Source organism: Ambystoma mexicanum, chromosome 2q (assembly GCF_040938575.1).
Source record: "Ambystoma mexicanum isolate Mex_15411 chromosome 2q, UKY_AmexF1_1, whole genome shotgun sequence".
Classification (NCBI taxonomy): Eukaryota; Metazoa; Chordata; class Amphibia; order Caudata; family Ambystomatidae; genus Ambystoma; species Ambystoma mexicanum.
The window spans coordinates 1,412,527,239-1,412,551,206 of NC_090924.1; the positions used below are offsets into that span (position 1 = coordinate 1,412,527,239).

General features: G+C 46.5%; 1 protein-coding gene across 2 annotated transcripts in view; it reads left to right on the top strand.

Moving 5' to 3' along the window:
- ANKRD28 (ankyrin repeat domain 28) overlaps positions 1–23,968 on the top strand; it is a 1,823,421-nt gene that overhangs the window by 769,376 nt on the left and 1,030,077 nt on the right. For both annotated transcript variants that reach the window (XM_069648906.1, XM_069648905.1), the window contains exon 8: positions 22,447–22,659. In XM_069648906.1, coding sequence (XP_069505007.1) covers positions 22,447–22,659 — 213 coding nt within the window. The remainder of the gene's footprint in view (positions 1–22,446; positions 22,660–23,968) is intronic.

The following is a 23,968-nucleotide window of genomic DNA, read 5'->3' on the forward strand; positions in this document are numbered from 1 at the left end:
GAATACTGATGCAATGGAGGGTGCTTCAATTATATGCATCTGTCTTGTTGCCCTTGGCAATCCTCTCTCTATGCTAATCTGGCTCTCGAAAAAGTACAATGTACAGGTAAGGTACTTTCGATTTGAACACGAAAGTGCAAAGAGGTGTTTGCTAATCTGGAGTCCCCAGATAATAAAATTACTACAAACCCAAACAAAGTAAAACAAACTCTACAGAAATTAATGCATCAAGTGCAGGGCGATCCTAGTGGAACACTGATGTTTTAATGATCATTTTAATTGGAATATTAAGAATTTTAAAATCGTTGCTCCATATCTGACCAAGCATCCATTGAGTTTAGAACTAGAGTTGTCAAGATCAAAATTAAACTTATTGCCAACAATGGAACTTCTAGGTAGGAGGCAGTGGCTTACAGAGGATCAAAGGTTGTCGCTAGTGTGGCTATACTATTGAGACTCAGACACTTGTGCTTGGAGTCCCCTGTTCACGATGATTTACGGCACGAAAAGCTGATTAGATTCACACAGTGCCCAGGTAAACGGGTGTCTCCAGCTATGGGTGCAGATTTTAAATGCCAATGAAATTTAATTGTTAATAGCAATTTTTGAATAAATGGAAACAGTGTTGCTTGATTTTAGTATTATATTCTAATCTTTTAGAACCGTTTTGCTTGCTAGCTCAAATTCATTGATTGTATGTTTTAGAACTACTTTGCCTATGAATTGACTGCATGAACTGCTAAGTCTATTTATTAGCTTCGTTTTGCTATGAATTGTAATGTCATGGACATTTATTTTAATTTTAATTGTTTTACGTTTTGTGAGAAAGGTTTGATTTGTATACCAAGAGCACACAATCAATAAATACAAATGTTATTTTCCTTGTGAGAACCTATGTTCCCAAAGATAGGGGGCTATTTAATATGCTTCTAAACATTTATAATGTGAGATCAGCACATCCCACCTTATGTGGAGTGCTGAGGGGATTTACACAGTATCCCCTTCTCACTGCTCCTGTAACATTTTGGTTACAGTGACCAGCAAATCAGAATGGCTGGTGGCATTGGTTTTATCCTACCTACTTTGGTGCATTTTCTACTCCCTGGTTCTACTCACAGCAGCAGTAGTGTACAGAAGGTTCACCCTTGACCCAAAATGGTGACTCTATTATTTTTTGGCCATTTCTCTTTTGCTTGTCCCTTCTTGGTCCTTCTGCCCCGTTTGGTTGGGGAAATCCTGGTTTGGCTTGTGTTTTCGGCGGGAATCCATCGTGTCTGTTGAGACAGGAAACGGAGGCGTCTGAAACCATTTGTCTTCTGGTGTGCCTGCCTGGAACCAGTTCCAACTAGGTGTCCTGATTTGCTGGTTTCCTGCATAAAAGGCATGGAGACCTGAGGCTGAAGACGAGCTGACCCCTGGAACAGAAGAATCGACGAGGAAAAAGAGATGAAGATGTCCACAGCCACTTCCAGATAACCAGGCAAGCTCTCCAACTACAGCTTTCTGACCCTTCTTCCAAGCGTCAGAAGAACGCCGAAGAGGACGACTCGCCCCTTTAGTCTAGTGGGACCAATCAGTCTTGAGACTACCTGCATTTTGAGCCATCCCACGACGAGCTGTGAACTTGCTGAGCTGCAAACGGCCAAGGGACCTGTGACCCTTGTGCAATGCATAGTCTTCTGACAATCTAATCCTCCCGAAACTTTGGTGGGTTCCTTCCACCCCTCCAGAGGCAAGCTTCCATTCCTTGAAGTCCCCTCATCAGGGTGCTGGACGGGGAAAGAAAAGCGAATCAATCGAGTGACAACCTTTCTTCATCTGGTATCCTGAAAAGGGTGCCAAAACCACGAAGATACGAAGTATCTATTGCTGGAATTCTCTGCCCTCGACTGCTGCTGCGAGATCCACTCTAGTGTCCCTCCTTTCGTCTGCCGGACCAGGAATACAGAGACAGCATCTGCTGCGGCATCGTGGAGGTTGTAATGCTGGAAATGCATTGGAGGGAAAGGGCCTCCTTGTCAGTATTATTGGCGCTCTTTTTCACCACTTGGCAAGCCCCATCCACATGGTGCCTTCTTTTTCCCTACATAAGGAGCCCTCCAGCTTCTTTTCCTTTGCAGCTGGGGGAGCAGGTGTAAGTGGATGTAGGTCACCTGGCCTATGCACCACTCACCTTCTTAGCCCTGCCTCTTCCTTCCTGCTCTTAACTATTAGCTCAAGGGCGCCTCTCGCCTGGGCGTCTTAAGCGAAGGGCAGACTAATAAAAGGGCAATTCATGTTTGGACCAGGAGGACCCAGCGCCCAACCCCCTGCTCAGACAGCAGGTAAGCATGCACCAACATGTTACTCCCTCTGTCCCCACAGGCCATCCCCACCCCCTCTGGTCCCTGCCTGATGTTCCCTTGTGCCCCCACCATTCTCACACACAGGTGTGGCCTTTTTTGTTTGATTCTTCCACCCTGCTCCCCCCACACCTCCCTCAAGCCTAGTTCTGCAGGAGCTGTCCTGATGAATTCTGGTTTCACCATCACCGTCTTGTGGCCAATGCTGGATTTGACTTTTATGGACTTTATTCATTCACGGTGCGTCACCCTTTCTCAACTCTTATGCTGGACTTCCTTTGCATCTTGTACTCGTGGTGGCCCTGAATCATGCTGTTCCCAACTTCATCTTGTACCTGGCTTGCAACATTGTGTTACTACCGACTTCTGCAATTGTATTTGTTCTCCCCTCTTGCTTCTCCTCTCTTTTTGACTGCTTTCGCTCTGTTCTCTCCTCCTATCCCTTTCTCTCTTTTCCTATCCCCTCCCCTCCTTCTATGCACTTACTCTATCTGAATTGTCCCTGGACCTAGTATGATGGCAACCTCGTCCGTCTCATCCCCCGACCTCTTAGTGTCCTCTTCTCCCCCCCCCCCCCCCTCCAGCACTATCTGAAATGTCGTCAGGCCTAGTATGATAGTCGCTTGTTTTGTTCCTCCCCTACCTTTCTGCACCCCTCTCCCTCACCTTTTTGTTTTTCTCCAGCTCTACCAGAAATGTCGTCATGCCTAGTACGGTAGTCGCCTGTCTATTTCCATTTCCTTCCCAATCTCCCCCCCTTATCTATGTCTTAGCTCTTGCACAATCTGAAATGTCGTCAGGCCGAGTACGATAGTTCATTTCACATCCTTACTGTTCATGGCCTGTGAGAATGTCATTGTATTTTCCCTTGTTCCCTCCCTTGCCTTGAAGCGCTTTGAAACATATTGTGTATAGGTGCTATATAAATAAACTATCAGATCATTATCATATCATTATTAGCATAATTGACCTAAAACCATTTGACCGAATTCTTTTGATCTTTTTTTTTCTTCGGTCAAATGTAATGAAATATTTATATATGGGGTGGGTAAGGGCATAGATTAGTTTGAGGGGAAGTGGGGGGAGAGATTGTGAGGGGTCCCCCGCACCACTGCGTTTTAGACTGAAGAAAGGTCACATTCAATCAATATGATTAGGTCAAATGTTTTATGTCAAATAGACCCAAACCTCCTTTTCCTCTACCTCCTTAAACTGTGTGCTCTGCTTATTTTCTGCATGATTCCAGTCTGGATCCCTGGCAGTGCATCTCTTCATTTTGTACTTGGTGAACAGAACCCTTGGGTAGGGGTACAACCCTGTACCCCAGTGAATGTTTTTGGGCACATGTCTGTTACCCACAGAGCAGGGTATGGGCTGGTGGTAGTTACATGCTGATGTAACAGTGGCTCTAGGTATCTTCCATTTTTTGGGATACCCAGGCCCTGCCATAGGAATCTGCGGGTTCCTACACAAAAGCAAGATGGCCACTGGTGTCCTCTTGGTTTCCTTTGCCATGGCCCCTTGTTTCTGAAAGTCCTAAGGTGCCCTGGCCCCGTTACCTTCCCCTGAATGGTTGTTGGGTGGAAGGACCATATGGCTCTGGGGCTGTCTCTTGCCAGACTGTCTGGAGCCTTCCCAGGGGCTGCTTGCTATGGGTACACCCTTGGTGTGGAGCCTATCTGAATGGAGTGAGTAGTCTATATATAGTCTGTGTTGTAAGTGTCTGGCTTTGGTTGTGAAACACAATGCCTGAGCTAGGCCTGATTGAAACTGGAAGCAATGCAGTGTGGTGCACTGATAGTCTTGGGAGTAGCCCCTAATCCACATTCTGTGTTGTGGGTGTCTGGTTTCTGGTGAACAGCCTCCATGCCTGTGAGCAATTTTGGGTGCTGCCTGCATGAATACACTTCTGTGTGATTGGCTGGCTGAGCCTGGCTCAGTATAACAGGGGGCCTCGCACTCACCTCCTTGTCAGAAGCTGTACCAAGAAACCTGAAGTCATCTTAAAGCTTGTGTCCTACAGGCCAGTTGGAGGAAGAGGTCTGTGGCTGCATTTCTTCACCAAATCCGAAAAACTGCTGTGCTGACCCAAGGACTGAACCAAAGAGGACCTGTATAGTTGACTTCTTCCCGAGATACAAGGGAACATTGTGATACTACTGCTCTTCACCCAGAGTGTCCAGTCCTGTGCCTGTCGTCCAAAGAAGGGATCTTCGTGGGTGCAGAAGAGGAGTGCCTGAACCTCTTGAAGCCAAGAAGTTCATCTGTGTCGCCCAGGTTCCGCAGGAGTGTTTGTGTCCGCTGGAAGCCAAGCTGCCGAGTATCGCCTGGAAGAGGGGGTACCCTGGCATAGTGCTGCTTTGACACCCGGAGCTGCGAAAGTTTAAAAAATCTAAAGAATTCTTCAAGGGGTATCCCTGCCACGACATCTGTCCCCTTGACCACGCCTGAAAAGGTCCAGGGTCGTTGCTTGCAGTGGATTGTCAGCTGGTGGGTTTCCCACCACCAAAATCCAAAGAGGATGCCCCGAGTGTCCAGACTTGTTGAAGTGCCGCAGTCCATTCCAGTGGTCGTGTCTAGGTCGCCAGAAGTTATCCGGGGGACCATGCTGCGGATGCAGCACTGAAGAAGCGAAAGGCAATAAACTTCAAAATCCTGATACCTACTTCTGCCACTTCCCCCGTCACCACCGAAACTCATCCAAGGCCACCAAGGGTTTTAACTACTTCAGCCAGGCATTGTCGGGGTCCACAGCAAGTTTCACCTCCGTGGGGCATCCACAGCCGGAGTAACGACCCGCCAACTGAGACCGAAAATGCTGCCTTTCCAACACTGCTTGGTTCCCTTTGATGCTTGCCATTGACATTCCAGTGGCTCCTTCTTCCAAAGGGAGGGTCTATCCTCAAGGGGTCTCATCGACTAAGGCTAAGAAACTCCACCACTTTGCCTCCCAAGGCACCCAACGTACTATGACGAGGAAGAGCATCTTCCATCCTTGTGAATAATCCAGGGTTCCCAGATTCATCTTGGATGCGGTTATCATGTGGCCTTCCGGGTACTTTGGGGTAGTGAGTCATGTAGAAAAAGAAACAGTATCATTGAATGTATTTGGACTCGGCTGTAATAGACCAGATAAAGTACCCCTTAACGTTTACCTTACACGTTTTCCCTGATGGGGAGTGGGGGGGTGGAGGGGGAATCCTCATGCAGTATTGCTGATCTACCTTAAAGAAAGCATTCTGCCAATGTTCCTAATCTAACCTGCCATTCTACAGTAATTTTTATATCGTTATCCAGTGCTTTATGTTTTTAATAACGGTCAACAGTTGGTGCATTCTAAATTGAATCTGAAGAATATTGTGGTACCACATAGATGTATATGTATTTACTATTCTTAGGATAGTGTTGCCGGAGTACAAACCATTTTATTTATTGATGGTTATATTGATCTGAAACTTATTTTATATAGCCCACCTGAGGCAGCACATGATAGTGTGTGGACATTCCTTTGTGGGGGCTTGGGCAGTCACTGTACTTAGGATAGCTTGCATCACCTCCTGATTCTCAGCCTTTGGTTGCTGGTCCATACTTCCATATAAAGAACCGTAGCTCGGGTGCTCTGTGCTTGTACCCTAACTGTATAGGGGGAAGAAATGCAGATACCCCCCTCCAGTCTTTACAAAGGCTTTGCGGTGCCACTTCTTCACCCCTAAGATTCTATGAGACTCTTGGTAGAACTTACCTAGAGCCGAATTGCTGCTCTGGTGTTAATGGAGTGCTTATGTGTGTGTTTGGGAGTTTGCCCATACAGGTTTGCCCAGGCCTAACACCTGTGTGCCTTCAGGGAGGCTTCTCTAAAGTCATGACCCTTTTTTACCAACAGAGAAGTTACTTACTTGTCACAGAAGACTTTCACAGGAACCTTTGAGATTTCTGCAGCTATGCCTTACCTGTTTTGCCCTCCAAACTGACTGAGAGACTCATAATCAGTTAGGGATGGACTTTAAAGTGTAAGGTCTCTGTGCACATATTGCCAAAAATGTACTTATCTTATGTTGGTTTTGTTTAATTTAACTTGCCTGAAATAGATATTACTTAAGTATTTTACTTACCCTTGAATTGCATACTGCCATTCTAAAAAGTATTGCAAAATGGTTTACTTACTGTGAATAATGCATTGGTTTTCCTAAAGTTGCTTATTGTGTTATAGTACTTACCTTTTGAATTGACCTAGTGCATATATAAAATAAACCATTATTTTTATGTAACTTAGTGTCTGTGTTTCTTTGACCGATGTGATTTCTCGAAGTTCTTTGTACCACCTACAGCCCTGTTCTCCCTCCTAAGATAAGATTAGCTGCTTAGCCATTGCTACCAACATTCTTGTGGTTCAGGCCTATGCTAAGAGTTGGAACCCTGTGTCCCTAGTGAGAGTCTTGTAAAGTCGTACCTAAGGTGGACTTTTGTAAAGCTCCCTAACCCTTCCCCTGCTTACTATCCTCTCTCCCTCCAGTCTGCTTGTCTCAATTAAATGTGTCTCTCTCCTTAAAGAGACCAGTTCTTTTCCTTATACATGGTGTATTTATTTTTTGTTTTCAGCCATACATCCAGATATTACAGTGCTCTTCACAACAGATAAGCCCCATGTATGCTGCTGTGGCGGATGATTATGGGAGTTTGTCACAGGAACGGGAGTCATTGTCCCATAAGGGGGAGTATCTCCCAGTGAGGTCTCACCTGCCCAGACCCTTAAGGAGGGTTTTGCGGAGCAGGCTTTCATTCCTAGCCTCAAAGGGTGATGCTCCCCCTTGGGGAGCAGGGACAAATACCATCTTCATCACAGAAACCTTCTCCACTTTACCAGCCTTCTCACAAAGTCGTGGTAAAGCTGGTGCCTCAATTGTGTCACTACTAGTATTTTCCATTTTGGGACCCACACTGTTTTGATCCCCAATGAGACTAAAACCATTATCTCATGGTGGACCACAATTCACACATTTTCGAGCTGTCATCACTTTCAAATGTGCACCCTTGGGAAGCCCATAATGCACTCAAGGGTGGGGGGCACCCCTTGGTGCTCCATACATATCACAGGGTGTCCACCTTACCCAGATAGATGGAAGTAAAAAGGGCTGGTGGCAGATGGTTTTATGAACTCCTTCGTGTAAAAGGACTACACAGCCATCTTGCCGCGTAGGTGTGTGCGAACACCCTGAACGTGACAACATGTTTATCACCTTTCTGTTTCTCATGGAAGTCCTGGAGGACCCGCACCCTCCCTCCCCCCGCCATTGCAGTCCTTGCACTGGAGAGCAGATTTGGCCATATATGGGCATGGGCTATGTGCATCCCCAGCTTGGGAGAGCACAATAGTCCATGACCAGTATGTACTGGTTTGTACCGGGTATGTGTATTCAGGGCTGAAAAACCTCCTGGCTCTGTGGCAGGGTTTTGCACGCACACGTTTGCATCTGGGATGCTTTCCATTGATTGGAAAGCAGTCTCCAACTCTATGGTTACATGGTGTGTGATTGGAGGACAGGCAAAGCCCTCCCTGCTCCTATGTGGGTCTGAATGTGTATAGAAATGCATATCCCCAGCCATTGCCTGGTCGACAGTCTCGATTTCGTCGTTCTGCGTTTGTTGTTGCTGAGAGGTTTGTTGTCGCTGAGAGGAAGCATCCCAAAGAATTCCTGGAAGCTCTACATACTCCAGGCATCTGTTGTTCCAGGCTCCTGGCAGGGACAGCCAGGCACCTCGTCTTCACGAAAGGCATCCCTTGGGCCCTGTGTCTCGGCTGCGGCTCTTCGGAAGGCTGTGGACTGCCTTTGTTCACTGAGCGCAGGTCTTCGAAACCGGACACCACCTTGGGACACTACATCCTCCACTGTGGCTGAACTGTTGCCGTATACTGTTTGCGTTAGTTCTCGGGGGGTCCACTGGTCTCGGCTATCCCTTTGCTTTGGGGCGCTGGGCTCGGGGTCTACTCTATTTTTTCTTCCGATACCTCTAGGTGCCCTACGATTGTGCTATACTTTAAGAGTGACTCTGGACATGCATGATTTTGTTAAGTACAATACTAACTGTAATTACTACAGCAGAGTTGGTGGCTGATGGAAAAGATGAACTGTCTGTGAATGTATCGTGCAACTGCTGTCTGTATCCCCGTCTCCTCTATCCTTGGTTACCTGTTTTCAGGCTTTCATAACAATAGAAGAATTACGCACCTGTTAAGAATGAAAGGTGGAGCGCAACTGCATAATTGTTAACCTTTTCCCTTGCTCTCTTGTGGTGACTTGAAACAAAGTTACACGCCAATAAATCCTGATTGTTTTTAATGTGTTAAACCTAACTTTCCTGAAATATTCTCAGGCCTAGTGCCTAGGAATATTCAATTTGGGGATTATTCTATGAAGTATGTTGGCCGTGCTGCTTAAATGTACATACATTTATATAGATGCCCCCTCCATGCTGGGGGAACCCTGTTTTGATATGTGCTAATGTTGATGAAGGGTTTGCACATACCGATGTTGCTCAGCCTTTATATAGAAGAAACCCCCTTTTTTTCTTGTTTTTATTTATAATTGACAGTGTGGACATTCCCTGCTTTTTACTTGTGGTTTATAGCATGCCTAGGTCGATTAAGGCCACCTAGACTGCTTTGCCATGCTACCAATTGGAGAGTCTGGCCTAGCTTGTTGTGTGTAAAACCCTCTGGAATCTTGGTGGATTCATCCAGAAGGCTCACCAGAGTCCCTATAGGAAAAACCCTCCTAACAGTAGCACCAAGAGCATTTTCAGAACTATAATCCTTTGCAGGGAAATCATGATATTGCAATTTTGCTCTTCCTTAGGGTAATGTTAGCACTGTTCAAGTATGAGGGTCTGAGCCTGAAGTGTGCATGCACAGAATCCCTGAAAGGCAAATTGATGGCATAGTGGGGGTAATGTAAACCAGGTTTGGCCAGAATATCAAGACTATATTTTAGACTTCTTAATAGAGAAAGCATATGTCGGGTAAACGGTATGGCTTGCACCTCATCAATGCTTGAGATGGTGGCAATTGTCTTTGTGTGCTGCACATAGATTGCCAGTGATAGTTCTGTGTGCAGCTGGAGCACAGGAGGATGTCAAAAGCTTACCTTGTCCCCATGATATATAGCAATGGTTTGTTTGCCAAGCATATTAACGTGAAAAACGGTCTGCCTGTCGAGGCAGCCTGTAGAGCACTCGTCATGCAGAGGTGAGACTACACCATGGTAGCGCTGAAATCCTCAAACTAGTAGTAGGCAAAACAGAATAAACATTTTAATAAGGTGGTTTGTGATGACCATTGAATTGACAACTAAATTCCTGAAAGTGCCATCTGAGGCATTTGAAATGCAACACTCTAATGCACCTTTTTTTTTTGTGCTGGTCGGAAACCATTGTAAGACCTTTTTTTTCCTCTGGTGGGATCATTTTTTTCTCCCAGTGAAATGAAATGGAATTTGACAAACTCTTTGTGCTCTTTCTAGCCTGTTCCAAAACCGAGCAACCTTGTTTTATTGCTATTAAATCAATGTCTGCTGGCTGCCATGCATTCGGTTACCTTTGATAAATGTGAGTGGGTCAATGCATTCCATGTTTATGGGTACCCTTCTATATAATGTTCTTTAGAGAAATGACCATTTCGAGTGGATTGTGTCCTCCTCCAACGTATTCCTCATCTTAGATGTATTCCATCCAGCTTTGCTACTCTTCGGAAATTTTTTCGCCAGAGTGCGCCGTGCGTCGATGTCGTTGAGTCGATGGTCCCTGGAAGGCCTCCGTCGAGGGTGACGTCATCGGGTATAGAAGTAGCACGCTCGGCGCCCGTTGGCCTCAGTTCAGTTTTTCCACAGTATACGTTGCTTCGGACATTCGGCGCGCCTCGAGTTCTGTGAAGAATAATATATAATACAAACAAAATATGTCCTAGTCATCGACGCCGACCACGACCCCGTGATTGGGATTCAAAAAGTGCAAGTCGTGCGGCTCAAAAATGTTGACCACAGACCCGCACCGAGAGTGTTTGTGGTGCCTTGGAGAAGGCCATGACATGGAGGCCTGTACAAAGTATCAGGCGATGACGGGGAAGGCCTTGCGAGAAAGGAGAGGAAAGCTACAGGTAGGTTGAAAAACCGATTGTAAAGCCTCTAGCGTCGAGTCGAGATCCCATGAGGAGAAATCTCCTCGACGCGAAAGGCATCGATCTAGGTCCTGAAGCGATTCCCATCGCTCGTCGTCTTCGTAAAAAAAAACGAAGTAACGACCCCACAGGTCTCCCTCCACCTCATCGTCAGACGAGTCTCCGAAAAGGAAGAAATGCCCCACGAAACACTAGTCTTCCGAAGAGTGGGAAGCATTCAGGGTCAAAATGATGGAGGTGTTTGAGAAAGCGAAGCCTCGGTCCGCGCCGTCTTCGGAAGTCGGCCGGGAGCGTCATCGCTCCGACACTCGCGCGCTCTCGAGCCCGGGTGATCGAAAAAGGAAGGCTAGGGAACCTTCCAGGACGCCGAGCGAAAAACGCTCGAGTCGAGTCGACCGTTGAGGTCACCGCCATCTGAGACCCATCACACTGCGAAGGGAAAATCTTCAAAGACCGCCTCGACGCCCTCGAAGCAGACCCTGTCGACGACCACTAAGTAGTTGACGCCCTTATCGACGCCGAAGCCCTCGGCGACAAAGGCTCCAGCCAAGCCAGGACAGCCAGAAAAAGAGAAGGATAAGGTTACAAAACCTGTAATATCCTCAGAGCCCTGTAATACACCTCTTCCTCCTCCTCTCCCAGAGAAGGTTTTCATGCCTCTCCCCAGGAAGGAGTTTTTCAAGTTCCTGACCTCAATTTTTGAGGAACAGGAGAAATCTGATGAGGAAAATGTACCTTTTGGGCTAGAATATGGCACCCCAAATGTCCCAGAATGCTTGATCTCCGAAGAAAGCAGAATGAGGGATTTGGTGGAATCTTTACACAATGCAAGTGGCATTGACACATCTCCCTAGAATGACTTTGGCAGACCAGAACCAGGAGAGCATGCCAGTCCATCATACAGTCAATTAATGACGAAGGTAGTAGATTACTTGGGATGGGCTAGACCACCAGTCCAATTCATCCAGGATGATTTAACAGATATATTGGACCATGGTCCCACCGAAGACCCAGTATTACCCTTTCATGTAGCCTTGCAAGATAGGGTGGCCAAGAATTGGGAAACTCTGAATTCTATTCCTCTGGTAAATAAATCCCTCACCTCAAAATACCACCCAGCCAGTAGCGACCCCGGCTATCTGTCAAAACGTCCAACTCCCGAGACTCTGGTCATACAGGCAGCCACAGCTTCTAACAAACTTGCGTACCCTTCTATCCCTCCAGACAGGGACGATAAGCGTGTGGATGGCTGGGCACGGAAGGTATTTTCAGCTGGGAGTATGGCTTTAAAATCGGCCAACTCCACATGTGCCTCGCAATGGCGGCGGAGCACATACCAGAAGGGGAAGAAAGGGAAGGGTTCCTAGCCATCGTTGGAGATGAAAAGGAAGCCATGCAGGAATCCCTTCAATCTGGATTGGACACTGCGGATAGTGTAAGCAGGTCCATGGGCACTAGCACAGTAATGCGCAGATTTGTGTGGTTGCGGAAGTCTGATTTTGCACCGGACGTACAGAACCGCCTTCTGAACATGCCTTTTGACGGGTCTCACCTTTTTGGCAACAAGGCTGACGAGAGCCTTGAGAGGTTGCAGACCTCAAAAGCAGCTGCCAAATCTTTAGGAGCTGCTATTGGGCACCTCAGCCTTTTCGTGCGCAAGGACAATCGTGGAGGGGACGATCCTATCGTTACTACTCCTCATATGGAAAGGCGAGAGGAATGGGCAGTCAAAGGGGCCAGAAAAAGGCCACTCGCGGTGGACAAGTAAAACGTGCAAAGCCAGCACCAGCTTCAGCCTCTCTGCCATCAGCGGCTGCAACAACCGCCACAAAACCACTTTGAGGACTTGCATCACAAAACACCTGTAGGAGGCAGACTGTCACAGCATCTGCAAGAATGGCGAGCCATTACTTCAGATGTTTGGGCTCTAGAAATAATAGCCCAAGGCTACTGCCTTCCTTTTCTAACGCAACCTCAAAGCAATCCACCAGAGACACACGTTGACGTCTTCGAACCCGCTCCTACAGCAGGAAGTTCTAACCCTACTGGAGAAAGGTGCTATAGAACCAGTACCTGCAGCGGAGAGGAACAAGGGATGGTACTCCCCGTATTTTGATCCCCAAAAAGGACGGAGGACTGAGACCCATCTTGGACTTAAGAAACTTGAACAAGTTCCTCAGGAAGGACACGTTCAAGATGGTTACCCTTTCTGAGATCTTTCAGGCCCTTCAACTTCAGGACTGGTTGGTGTCATTGGACCTCCAGGATGCTTATTTTCATTTGCCGATTCATCTCAAGCACAGAAAATACCTGAGGTTTGTAGTTGGCGACTCACACTATCAGTTTCGAGTCCTGCCATTCGGATTGACCTCCGCCCGAGGGTCTTCACCAAGTTAATGGTAGTGGTGGCAGCGCACCTTAGGAGAGGGGGGGGATTCATGTCTACCCCTACCTGGACGATTGGTTGATCAGGGCGCGTTCTGCCGAGCAAACACTGGATCATCTGAAAGTCACCTCCCACTTCCTCCACAGACTGGGCTTCTCCCTCAATTTCAAGAACTCGCAAATGACACCTTCCCAACAGCTTCAGTACATAGGAGCTGTATTAGACACATCCTTGGGAAAGAGCTTGCCTCCCAAGTCGAGGGCTCAAGACATTCTTCAGATGGTTTCCACATTCCAAAATGCCCAAAATCTCCAGGCTTATGACTTTTTAAGGTTGCTCGGCCTCATGGCATCCTGCATCTTCCTGGTGCCAGAGACACGCTTGAGGATGAGATCCCTTCAGTGGGCTCTAAAGACTCAGTGGTCCCAATTCTCGGGTCAAATGACGGACCTTCTTCAGATTCCGAACAAGGTCCGAGAAGATCTTCTATGGTGGTCCTGTACAGAGAACATCCTAAAAGGAGAACCTTTTTGGCAACAATGGCCGGAGATCACAGTAGTGACGGACGCCTCACTCATGGGGTGGGGGGCTCATGCCAACGATTTGACAATCAATGGTCGTTGGTCTCATCACATCTTGTCCAGAATTCACAATTAATTCCAAACATGGTTTCTGCTCCATATGTTAGTCGGTATGATTTTATTTCTGTAGAAACGTACCACTGGCACCATTGAAAACTTGCCATATTTTGCATTGATTTTTGCCGCTTGTGCTGTGAGCTGGTTACATATGGCCACTAGCTTTTTCACCATGGGTTCATCGCATATGCTTGCGCTAAAGTATTTGGTGTCTGAGACGACTCCGGCATCGTTGCCCATCTTCCATCGAAATTTACGGGCCGCTTTTTGGCTGCCGGAGCCTTGAAGATTTTTTAACACTAGGATCTCTGTTTTCTTGGTGTTGATCTCCATCTTGTTGACTTCCATGTAGGTCTTTAATGCTGTTGGTTTTCTCTGGAGACCAATTGGCGTGCAGTCCTGGACAGCAGTCAGCTCGGGACATGCCCGTTGCCAATTGAATGTAGCAAGATCAACTATTTAGAAACTGGGAGAGTGCCATGAACCCACATTGGTGGTGAAGAAGCACTCAACATACAGGACACAATGTTATAGTGTTGCAGTCCTGCTAAGAAATGACAATTTGGGTCTGTTTAAATGTAAAGCAGAGTGGCTGAGAAGTACACACACTGTGCCGTTAAAGCAGCTGTGGTGGGTGGAAGTGCTGCTTCGGTGGCATCAAGAGTATGCAATTCCCTCCGGGGTACTGTTGCTAATTTCCTATTGAAGTATAGTAGTCCTACTGAGAAGTGCCATTAAAAGTGCAGCTGTCCAGTAGGCTGGATCAGTGCTGCCCCATAAAGGATGTAGACGCCTCTGAGAAGTGGCAGTACTGTCCCAATGGTGAGTAGTGTAGTATTTTCACATTAACTATGCTTAAGCCCTTTGGGTTATTGAATAGTGCTGATACATTGAGTAATTCCATCCCTTTAAATATATTAGCTCTTGTATAACCACAACATTGTTGAGTTATTATGATGATGATAAAATGTTAGTCTTGCTCAATAGTTCTGGTTCTGTATCATTAAATGTACTTCAGATCCTCAGTCTCGGGAGGATAGCTCAGGGGCAACATGCTCGCCTTGCGAGCAAGATGTCATGGAGCAGCACAGGTTCGATCCCTCAGTCCGCGCAACACAGGTTCGATCCCTCGGTCCGCGCTTAGAAACCTCTGGGTATTATAATAACCAATTAAAATAAATAAATCTGCTGAGACGTGCTGGGGCCTTGTCAATAAGCGTGTAGCAGCTCAACTGAGAAGTGCTGATCTTGACCCATCAAAACTATAGCAGCCCCACTAAGATGAATTGGCATTGCCTCAACAAAAGCATAGTATTAAAATTCTAGAAGCCCTGTTTAGCGAGTTAACTGAGGAGTACCAGCATTGTCCCATTTCAAATATGGCAGCTCTAATAGAAAATAGATTACACAGCCCTGCTGAGAAGTGCTGTTACTGTCTCTTTAAAAATATAGAAGCCCATTAGCTCTGCACTATTAGGCCCTGCAAGTACTGTCCCATTGAATGTTATTAAACTGAACAAGGTCAACAGTATTGCAAGGTCCATTCTGGGTTCTATGTGATAATTCTGCATTTTGAAGAACGAATACAAAAAAGACAGATTTATTTCGGCCGATTTGTGTGGTCTTCAAAAGGCTGAATTATCACATTCTACTACCCCCCACTCCACTAAACCCCCCTCCCCTCCAACAAAGTGATCCCACCTCACCCCACACTCCCGCCCTGTCACCTTCTTTAGAATTCAGGGGAGTTACCTCCCTCAACGCCTCTGTTCCCCGCCCATAGCATTCACCCTCACCAGGTACACACTCAGAGACATGCAAACAGTCTCATTTGCCCTCTCCCTGCCACCTCCCTCTGCAGATGCAATGCAAGATGGGTCCAACCCAAAAATAGTTTTAGAAATTGAGTGACACTTGCTTTGCATATGTGCCTCCATTTCTAAAAATCGTTTTCGGTTGGGTCTACCTCTACATCTGTCCACCCCTCTTTACAAGAGGGGTGGACAGATGTAGAAGTATACCCAAACCAAAACGATTTTTCGAAATTGAGGGGCAGATGCAAAACAAGAGCATCTTGCTTTGCATCCGTCCCTCAATTTTTAAGCATAATTTTTTACCCTGCTTTTACCCGGGCCGCCAGAGAGAGACCCAGTATGGATGGAATAAAGGGCCATCCATACTGCGTCTCTTCTCTCCGACTGGGAGGTGCGGGAGGCGTGGGGGGGGGTTCATTCAGCCCCAACTTCATTCTGGTGGTGGGTGCCCGGGCACCAGAGCACCTGCGTACTCGGCGCCCCTCCCCCGTTCGTACATTAAACCCTGAAGTACCCTATCCTGCATTCCCAGTTGCCGTGCAAGGCTTGCAAAGCAAAACACACGCGGCCTTCCATTGCAGATTAGGCATGCACGTGGTGTACTGAAAATTATCAATTGTAACCCATGCACAACCTTTTCACTGAGTTGTCTTGCGTCATCCATAGTGGCCGTGGGTGACTGAAAAGTGCCCCATTGGCCATTCTGGACAGTCTGTCCCTTTTGTAAATTATGTTAAACGGTAAAATGTAGGCTTTGTAATCTTCTAAGGCACCATGTTCAAGGTAAGTGGGTGGGCTTTGGCTAACTGGGGTGATGGCTTGTGGTGGGGGAGGAGGTGTTGAAAAGTATTTCAAAGTTCGCACATAGGAAGCTATGTAGAACAAAGTTGTAATAAGAAGTGTCAGTACATTAAATTGGGAATCTGACTTTGAAATATTACAAGAGTAGTGTTGGGTCAACTTCTCTATCCCCGTCATCCTGAGGGACTTCAGACAGGCTGTCCAGGATCCACTTTTCCAATTGAACGCCAATCAAGAGCAATAGCCCTAGGTAAGTTAGGACTGTTTGGGCAACTTGGCTCATTGTCGGTTCTGGCACTGTAGGTCATTGGGGTTGCAGAAGCCGAGTTTACTTCGGAAGCCAACTATGGCAGTAGGGTTTGGTTATTCAGCAGTTTGTCACCGCCATCAACTTTTCAGAAATGGATCTTCACCTGGATGAAGCTGAAGGAAGCTTCTGCAACAACTCTCAGGACACCTCAGGAACAGTAGTTGAAGTGACATTGCACAGGGTTTGCAGGGAAACTGGCAAAGAGCCATGGGGCACAGGCTCAACCAGGAATCTACCTCCTGGTAGTGGACAGTGGTGCCGTAAGGTCCCAGGCTAACGACGAGGATGCACAGCATGACTTACAGCACCTGGGTGCATGAGACCCAGCAACAGAAGTCTTCCCTCAAAGTCCCTTCCTCAGAGCTCCTTGATGGATTGCTGCTGAAAAGCAGGATTCTAAGCTGGGTAGACGCACTGTTCAAGGTGGGGGGGGGGAAGCACTGTGGAGGTGCTCTCATGCTGAGTGGATAGCAGAGCATTGCCTTGCGTATTTCTCTATCCAGCTCTTTGAACAGACCTGATTCACTTGCCTGCCAAGTACTGTCACAAAGGAGATGATTTATAAATTCTTTTTGACTCTCATGTTGTGGGGCTGTGTACTGTCCCCTCTTTGGGAGTTCCTCCCTTTACCAATCACACTATTTCTCTCATTCTCTGGGGGTCTTTTACTACCCCTATTCTCAAGTTGGGTTTCTCCTACACTTCCCCTTAAGTGCCAACACTCCCTTTGGTCCTCACCAGCCGTCCCGGTTTCCTCCATATCTTTATGGAACGTCTTGGTGGGCTCCGGTCTATCCTGGGACTTGTTCTTGGGCTTCACGCTGCCTTTGCATACTTCTTCCTTTGGTCGGCGGCTCCACAGATGCTGGCTTCCTCCAGCGTGCACGCCCGCTCTGGGCCACGCAGTCCCTCTTGCTTTCTCTAATGTGGCTGTTCTACCAGCCTCCGCATAGGTCCTTTCATGTTGGTCACAGTAGAGACGCCTGCTTCCCGCTGACAGCGTCCCGATCTGCAGCCCTATATTCAATCGGCGCCGAATCGCCACTCGGTCCTCGCTTCATCCAGGGATGGCTTGAAGAACTCCCTAGTCTTGTGTTTTTATGTTGGTATTAGTAGTGGCCCTTAGTGAAGGGCTTGAATGTGCTCACCTACGTTTGGTAGTGATCTTAATAGTTCCACACCTCCTCCTGTCCCAGTCTGTGATGCAAATCTTACTCTGGTAGTCTGGGCTCTTCGTCTCAGTGGATCTTATGTCACCTGTCCTCCACAGCTACATGGGGTGGATGGGTATATTACTGGGGTGTACCATAGGTGTAGGTTGAGGAGCGGTGATTGGGAGGGGATCATACCACGTTCTCCTTAGATGTCTGTGCCTGTTAGGGAGAATTCTTAGAAATGGGCTAATTCCGCTCTACCTTAGAGACACCCAGCAACTTTGCTGGATTTTGAGGACTTGAATTTTTAACCTGGAGAGAGTGAGACTCTATAGGGTGCTGGAGGGGTTACTTAGTATCCCCTTTGTCTAGCTTCTCATGTAACATTTTTATCTAACCCTTTCCTCAATGAATGGCTGGTGACAGTGGTTTACTTTTAACTACCATTTTGTGTTTTTACCACGGGCTGTGTTCACAGCCACGGTAAGGCACCCATGGGTGCCCATTTTGTCAAAATGTCCCTGGTCGTCTTTTTTCGCCATTTCTTTGTGGAAAGGTCCTTCTTGAGATTTACTCTGCGCCCCAAACCATGTTTGGTCCCTTTGTTAATTTTGCCTTTGGCAGAGATTCATGAGTGAATCCAGGGTGTCTGGCGGGGGCAGAAAGTGAGGGAGGTGCCCGAAACTCCCTGTGCTTATTCTCATATGAGACCGGAATGCACTCTTGTGATTGGCCGGCTTGCTGTCTGGCAAGGGCAGCCACCCTGCTGGGGGACTGACAGGCTGGAACGAATGGGAGAAACCTGCATAAAAGGTGAAGTTTTTTGGCTTGGAAGGCAGTCGACCACAGGACGGAGGAATCTGAAGAAGAGGACGCCTACTGCATTGGACCATGGACCATTGGTTTGCCCGATGAAGCCCTGCTGTGCTGAAACCCCAAATTCATGGAGCCCCTGCAAGGACGACTTCTCCCTTTATGTTGGTGGAACCAATCCACTCCAAAGCAAGCCACCTGGACATCCTCTCGGAGCTGGTTGAAATTCCACTGCTGTTGCTGCTGGAACCGAATAGCCAGGGAGAGGAACACCAGATTGTGTGCATTGTTTTTAAGCTGGCCAAGAGCGCCAGGAAGATTTTCTGGACTCCCAGGAAGCAGGGCTGACTGAGCCTGAGCCACCTTAATAGAGTGCTGGACCCCAGATGTAAGGAAAATCCATCTCGACAGCCAGGAACCACAGTGATGTTATTTGCGGTACACGCGAGGAGCTGAAACACCGAGGTGCCACTCGTTTGAAGATTGCCGGTTGCGGTTGGTGACTGTCCCATTACAGTGCAGGGGTCCCTAGATGTCCTCCCTCTTGTGCCCACGACTGAGGCCCAGGAACCCCAGGATCTGCAGAGCTGTACAGGAACCAAAGTCACCTGCTGCACTTTTCTTCATCCTAAAGGAATTGTAAAGTCTGAGAACTTACCTCTTGTTGTGCGGCCTTTATTGTTGGAGACGTCTGTTGCTCTTGTAGAGTTTCTTGCAGCTTCTCTACCGCACAAGCCTAATCAGCTTGTGGCCCTACTTTGATGTCTTCTCTTCTACAAAGACTTTTTAAACATTGTGAAAGACTTTCTACTTACCTGCAAGAAGTGCTTCAGTTCACCTTGACTTTTGCTAAATTAACATTGGCTGGCCTGGCTCTCTGAATGACTCTTCTCTCCCTTGCTATGGGTTTTGCCTTCCTTCCAGGAAAGGGTTAACTGACTTTGCATTGGGGGTTATTTCAAATGTACTTACCTGCTTACGGGTAACTGTGTGAATACTTATTTTATTCTGAAATCTCCTTTCTTGAACACTCCTCAAGGATATTCTAAATGCAACAGTGATATATTAATGTCAACAGCACCCTAACTATTGAAGTCACCTGAGGGTGTAGGTAGTGTCTGTAGGTTATCCCAAATGGGCATTTGCTGATTTAGAAAACTAAGAGTGTGTATTATTGGAATGTATTTGTTGCTTTATATTGTTCCTTTCTGAAGAAGGCTTATTCAAACTGACTGATAAATTAATAATTGTTTAATTAAGAAACCTTGTGTAAGAGTTTGATTGAATATTTGTCACTGTGAATCTCTGTGCAACTCCCCTACAGCTCACATTGACCCCTCTTGAGATAAGCCTGGCTACTCAACCACACTACCAACCCACTTATACCAAAGGCTGGGTCCCTATTGCCAGGAGGTCAGTGTTGGTGTACTGCATACAATCTTGCCAACGGGCCCTATCCCCAGAGTGGGAGACTCTCCCCATGAGATCTCCCACTCCCAATCAAACTATTTGTTTTGCAGCCTCACCTCTCAGTCCTCATGGGAAGGGGCTCACCCTTGGGCAGAAGTGACAAGATATATGGATTCCTCACGGTAGTCCTCTGTCTCGCCAGGAGTTATGTAAGACCTGGGGGACTCCACTACATCTGCCAGGTCTGTCTCAGGCTTGAAAGCAACACGACAGCTGGTCTGTTTTCCTCTCTTCTTGCCTGCGCTCCTCGTAGTGTATCTCAGGCGCCACACTTCCTCCTCTATTTTTCCAATTGGTAATGGTGACCTGCAGGATGAGGATGCCTGTGCTGCATGGGGGACCTCATGACTGCAAACATGGCTAAGATTGCAGAGAGAATCCGCCTGCTTCACTGAAACGTGCAAATCATCACACAGCGTAAATGCTAGCTAACACCCAAGGAGTCTGTGGCTAATGCACTCTACTGCTTTCTAAGGGTTTCAGGGCGCTAATTTAGTCTAGAGTTCAAGGATACATATCATAGCCTAAGATACCATGACATATACCAGGACATATCTTGGTATATCATTTCATGATGTGGCATGTCTTGACTTATCAGGACATCATACGTGAGCTTTCATGGCATGTTATGTGCAATTTCTTGTGAAAACGGAGTATAAAGCGGTTGACAGAAATGTGCCCTTGGGACTACTTGTTGTTTGTCACTAGTGAATGGCTGCTCTTAAACCCAGCGCATTTGCCCGCTGTAACCTTGCCTTAACCCTGGCACAATGAAAGGATATTCCTGAATGTTGTCGCTGGCGAAATGAACGAAAGTTGCGCTTTTGTTGGGTACAATGCATTGTGCTTGCGTTCAGGGTGCAGTCTGCAATTTATTTTCATTGTGCTGTGTCTACAATTACACATGCATGTGCAATGATCCAATGTGTGCAGTCTTGATGCCAGTAAACAGGCAGAAATTGTGCTGGTGGTTCCATCTGTCCACATACATAGTGGGCCAGTGCAAAACAACTATTTCGCAACTCAACATTTAGACCAGTGCAAAGTGGATCATTGTCCCGTTGATGCGACAATGTATGTGTGCACCATAACGATTTTGCCAGATGGAGCTGCTGGCACAGGCTCCAAACATAGAACAGTCTGCTTTTTGTTTAGTGGGCCGCAGGTGTGAGTTCCGTTCACTACGCCCAGTAGCGGACACTGCTCTGAAAGCTGTCTGCCCCTCAGTCCTGACATAAGTCTGCTTTCTTTCTAGCATTAGCGATAGAAGGTTAATCCTGCTGGGAGATGGCAGGTAAAAATTGGTTTTGTGAAAATAATAATAAGTAGTCATGAAGTGGAGGCCTGCAACTATGTGCAAGGCGGCCATAAGGTTAACTAGCAATGATTTGCTAAGTGGGCAAGAGGGAATGCCGTGCAATGCTGGGCATACTGTACATTCGTCATTATGTGCGAAATCTGCTTGCTGGAGCTGGCAGTGTTCTAACTAAGCACAATGTGAAGTGGTAAAGGTAAGATAGAAAGGTTGAAATTCGCAAAAAATAATAAGGCAATATTAACACCCATGTGGTACCTTAGAACGTGCCATTGCCACTGTTATTTGCTGCTGCAGATTTGATTTTGAAATATCGTCACTTTAGTTAGAATGTAAGAGTAAGGAAAAAGCTTACGTATGTACCATGCTACAAGAAGTCGGGGAATGGGTGCACTATAAGGGTCGGCTGTCCTCGTCCGCCATCATTGTCTATTTGTATATTTAGAGGACTGTACAGATCATTTTGTGCAAATGTGCAGTTTATTTTGAATACTGTTAAATAAGAAAATGTGTTCTTGCCACACAATTGCTCTCCTTTCCTGCCCCAAGATGCCTGCGTGCGATCTTTATTGCTTTCTCCTGCAAAGCCAGTTGCACTCTTGCCTTTTATTTTAAAGCCTGCATGGCACAAACAGTCCTTTTCTGATACAGGAGTCCTGCCTCTTGAGGGACTCTTCTGATGGACACTTGCAGATGCCATTGCCGGGGCACCTCTTTTAAATTCATATATTAACAAAATAGCTCTGGCATTGGAGTATAAAATAACTTGGCTAGAGCTAAAAAGCAGTGTACGCTGCACGTACGCGTTACTTTGCTGTAAAACATCCCTGCTTCCCTCGTGCCTCGACCTCCGCACCACCTCATTTTTTCCCTCACATGGGTGTTTTTATGGAGGCAAGGGATCCATAAAAGTGTGTGACGCCTTCGTTCAACTATTGCAACAAGTTTTGCCTGACACCTTGTTGCTGTTCTTGTTACTCCCAACGCCTGTCATGTTGTCTCTGTGCGTCTCCCTTCAGGAGCAGTATGGGGACAGGGAGGGTGGCTAGAAACGGAGGATGCTGGGTCCCTGTTACTCTGCAGCCAGCCATGTCCTCCTATGCCATGTTGTGTCCATCTTCTGATCCTGTTCATCCTCTAGCTTGTGCCCCTCTTCCTGCTCATTGCAATACTCTGCCATTCCTTCATATGATCTCTCTTCATAGAATGGTCTCCTTTTTTCTTTCTCTTCAGATGAATGAACCAAATGCCTACGGAAACACCCCTCTGCACGTGGCCTGCTACAATGGGCAGGATGTTGTGGTTAATGAGCTCATAGACTGTGGTGCTAATGTTAATCAAGTCAACGAGAAGGGCTTCACTCCTTTGCACTTTGCTGCGGCATCAACTCATGGAGCGCTATGTTTAGAGCTTCTTGTCTGCAACGGAGCAGATGTGAATATCAAGGTAAGAAGTAACTGCTCACTCTTATGATTTATATTATTTTCTTACCTCTGCATATGCCAAGCAATCCGAGTATGCCTTTGATTTTAAGTGTGTAATGCATTCTTTGGCGTCACGGTTTTCTTACATGGCACACTCCATCCAGGGACTCCTTCCCCGACAATGAATGTGGTGTACAATAAAGCGCTTTTTTATTTTAATAAAACACAGGTTCTTTTTTTATTTTTATTAATTTTTCAGTAGGCCTCCAACCCGTCTCGCACCCAATCTCCACAAGCACCCCATGTCACAATGGACCAGGAATCCGGCCGGTGTTTATTACTGAGATATTAATTTATTATTTAATGAAAAAGGAAAATCGAACAATTTCACAGCCACCAATGTTGTGGTAACACAAATGCACTAATCTCTACAAAACAATTAGGTTAAGATATCCTGTTACATTCACACAATCTTTAATGGTAACACACAAAAATAACTATTTTATAAAGAGATAACACCAACGGTTTAGCACTCTAGCACTCCCCCCCCCCCCCCAACACTCACCCTCAACCATCAGCTAACTTGATTCCTTTGAATGGAACGCAGTGGCAAGGAGTAGAAATAGAGAAAGAAAATCACATTTGGGGTTAATCCCACCAACTCCATATGCGAAGCCAGCAAAGAAAGTGAAAACCCGTTTTTGGAGCAAAATTGCAGACTGGGATTTTGATTTATCACTCAACTGCTAGATGACAGAATGAAAGGAAATTCGTATAGGAGATTTGAGAAACATTATAGAATACTAATCAGCACACCAGGGCAACAATAGACATGAAGTGGGAAAATCGGTTTGGGAGAAAGCAAATGCAAAAGGGAAAAATACAGACGGCAAATAGAAATTCGTTTACACAGGTTTTACTATGACGGGCGGCTCAGGGAAGCGGCTTTGCTTATAATGGGGAAAATCGGTTTTCAATGACGAGGACAGAGGCACATAACAGACTTGTAGGCAAAAGGGATTTCTCTCAATGGGACTATGATTTGGGGTTTTAATAGGACGGATGCAAATAGGAATTCGTGGGTAATGCACACAAGACACAGACAAATTCAGTTTTCAGTTACAAGGAGACTCATTCTTTTGAGGCAATACTTTAATGACTATAATAATTAAAGAAAGACACCAGGTTCAAGGTGGTTCATTTCTAATTTCGACCATCTTGTACCATGGATTTCAATGGGGGAATTAATTGCTTTACTTGAAAATAGATTTAGGATTTACACAGGCACTGCGAGATTTACCAAAGGGAATATGTTAACATACACAGGCTAA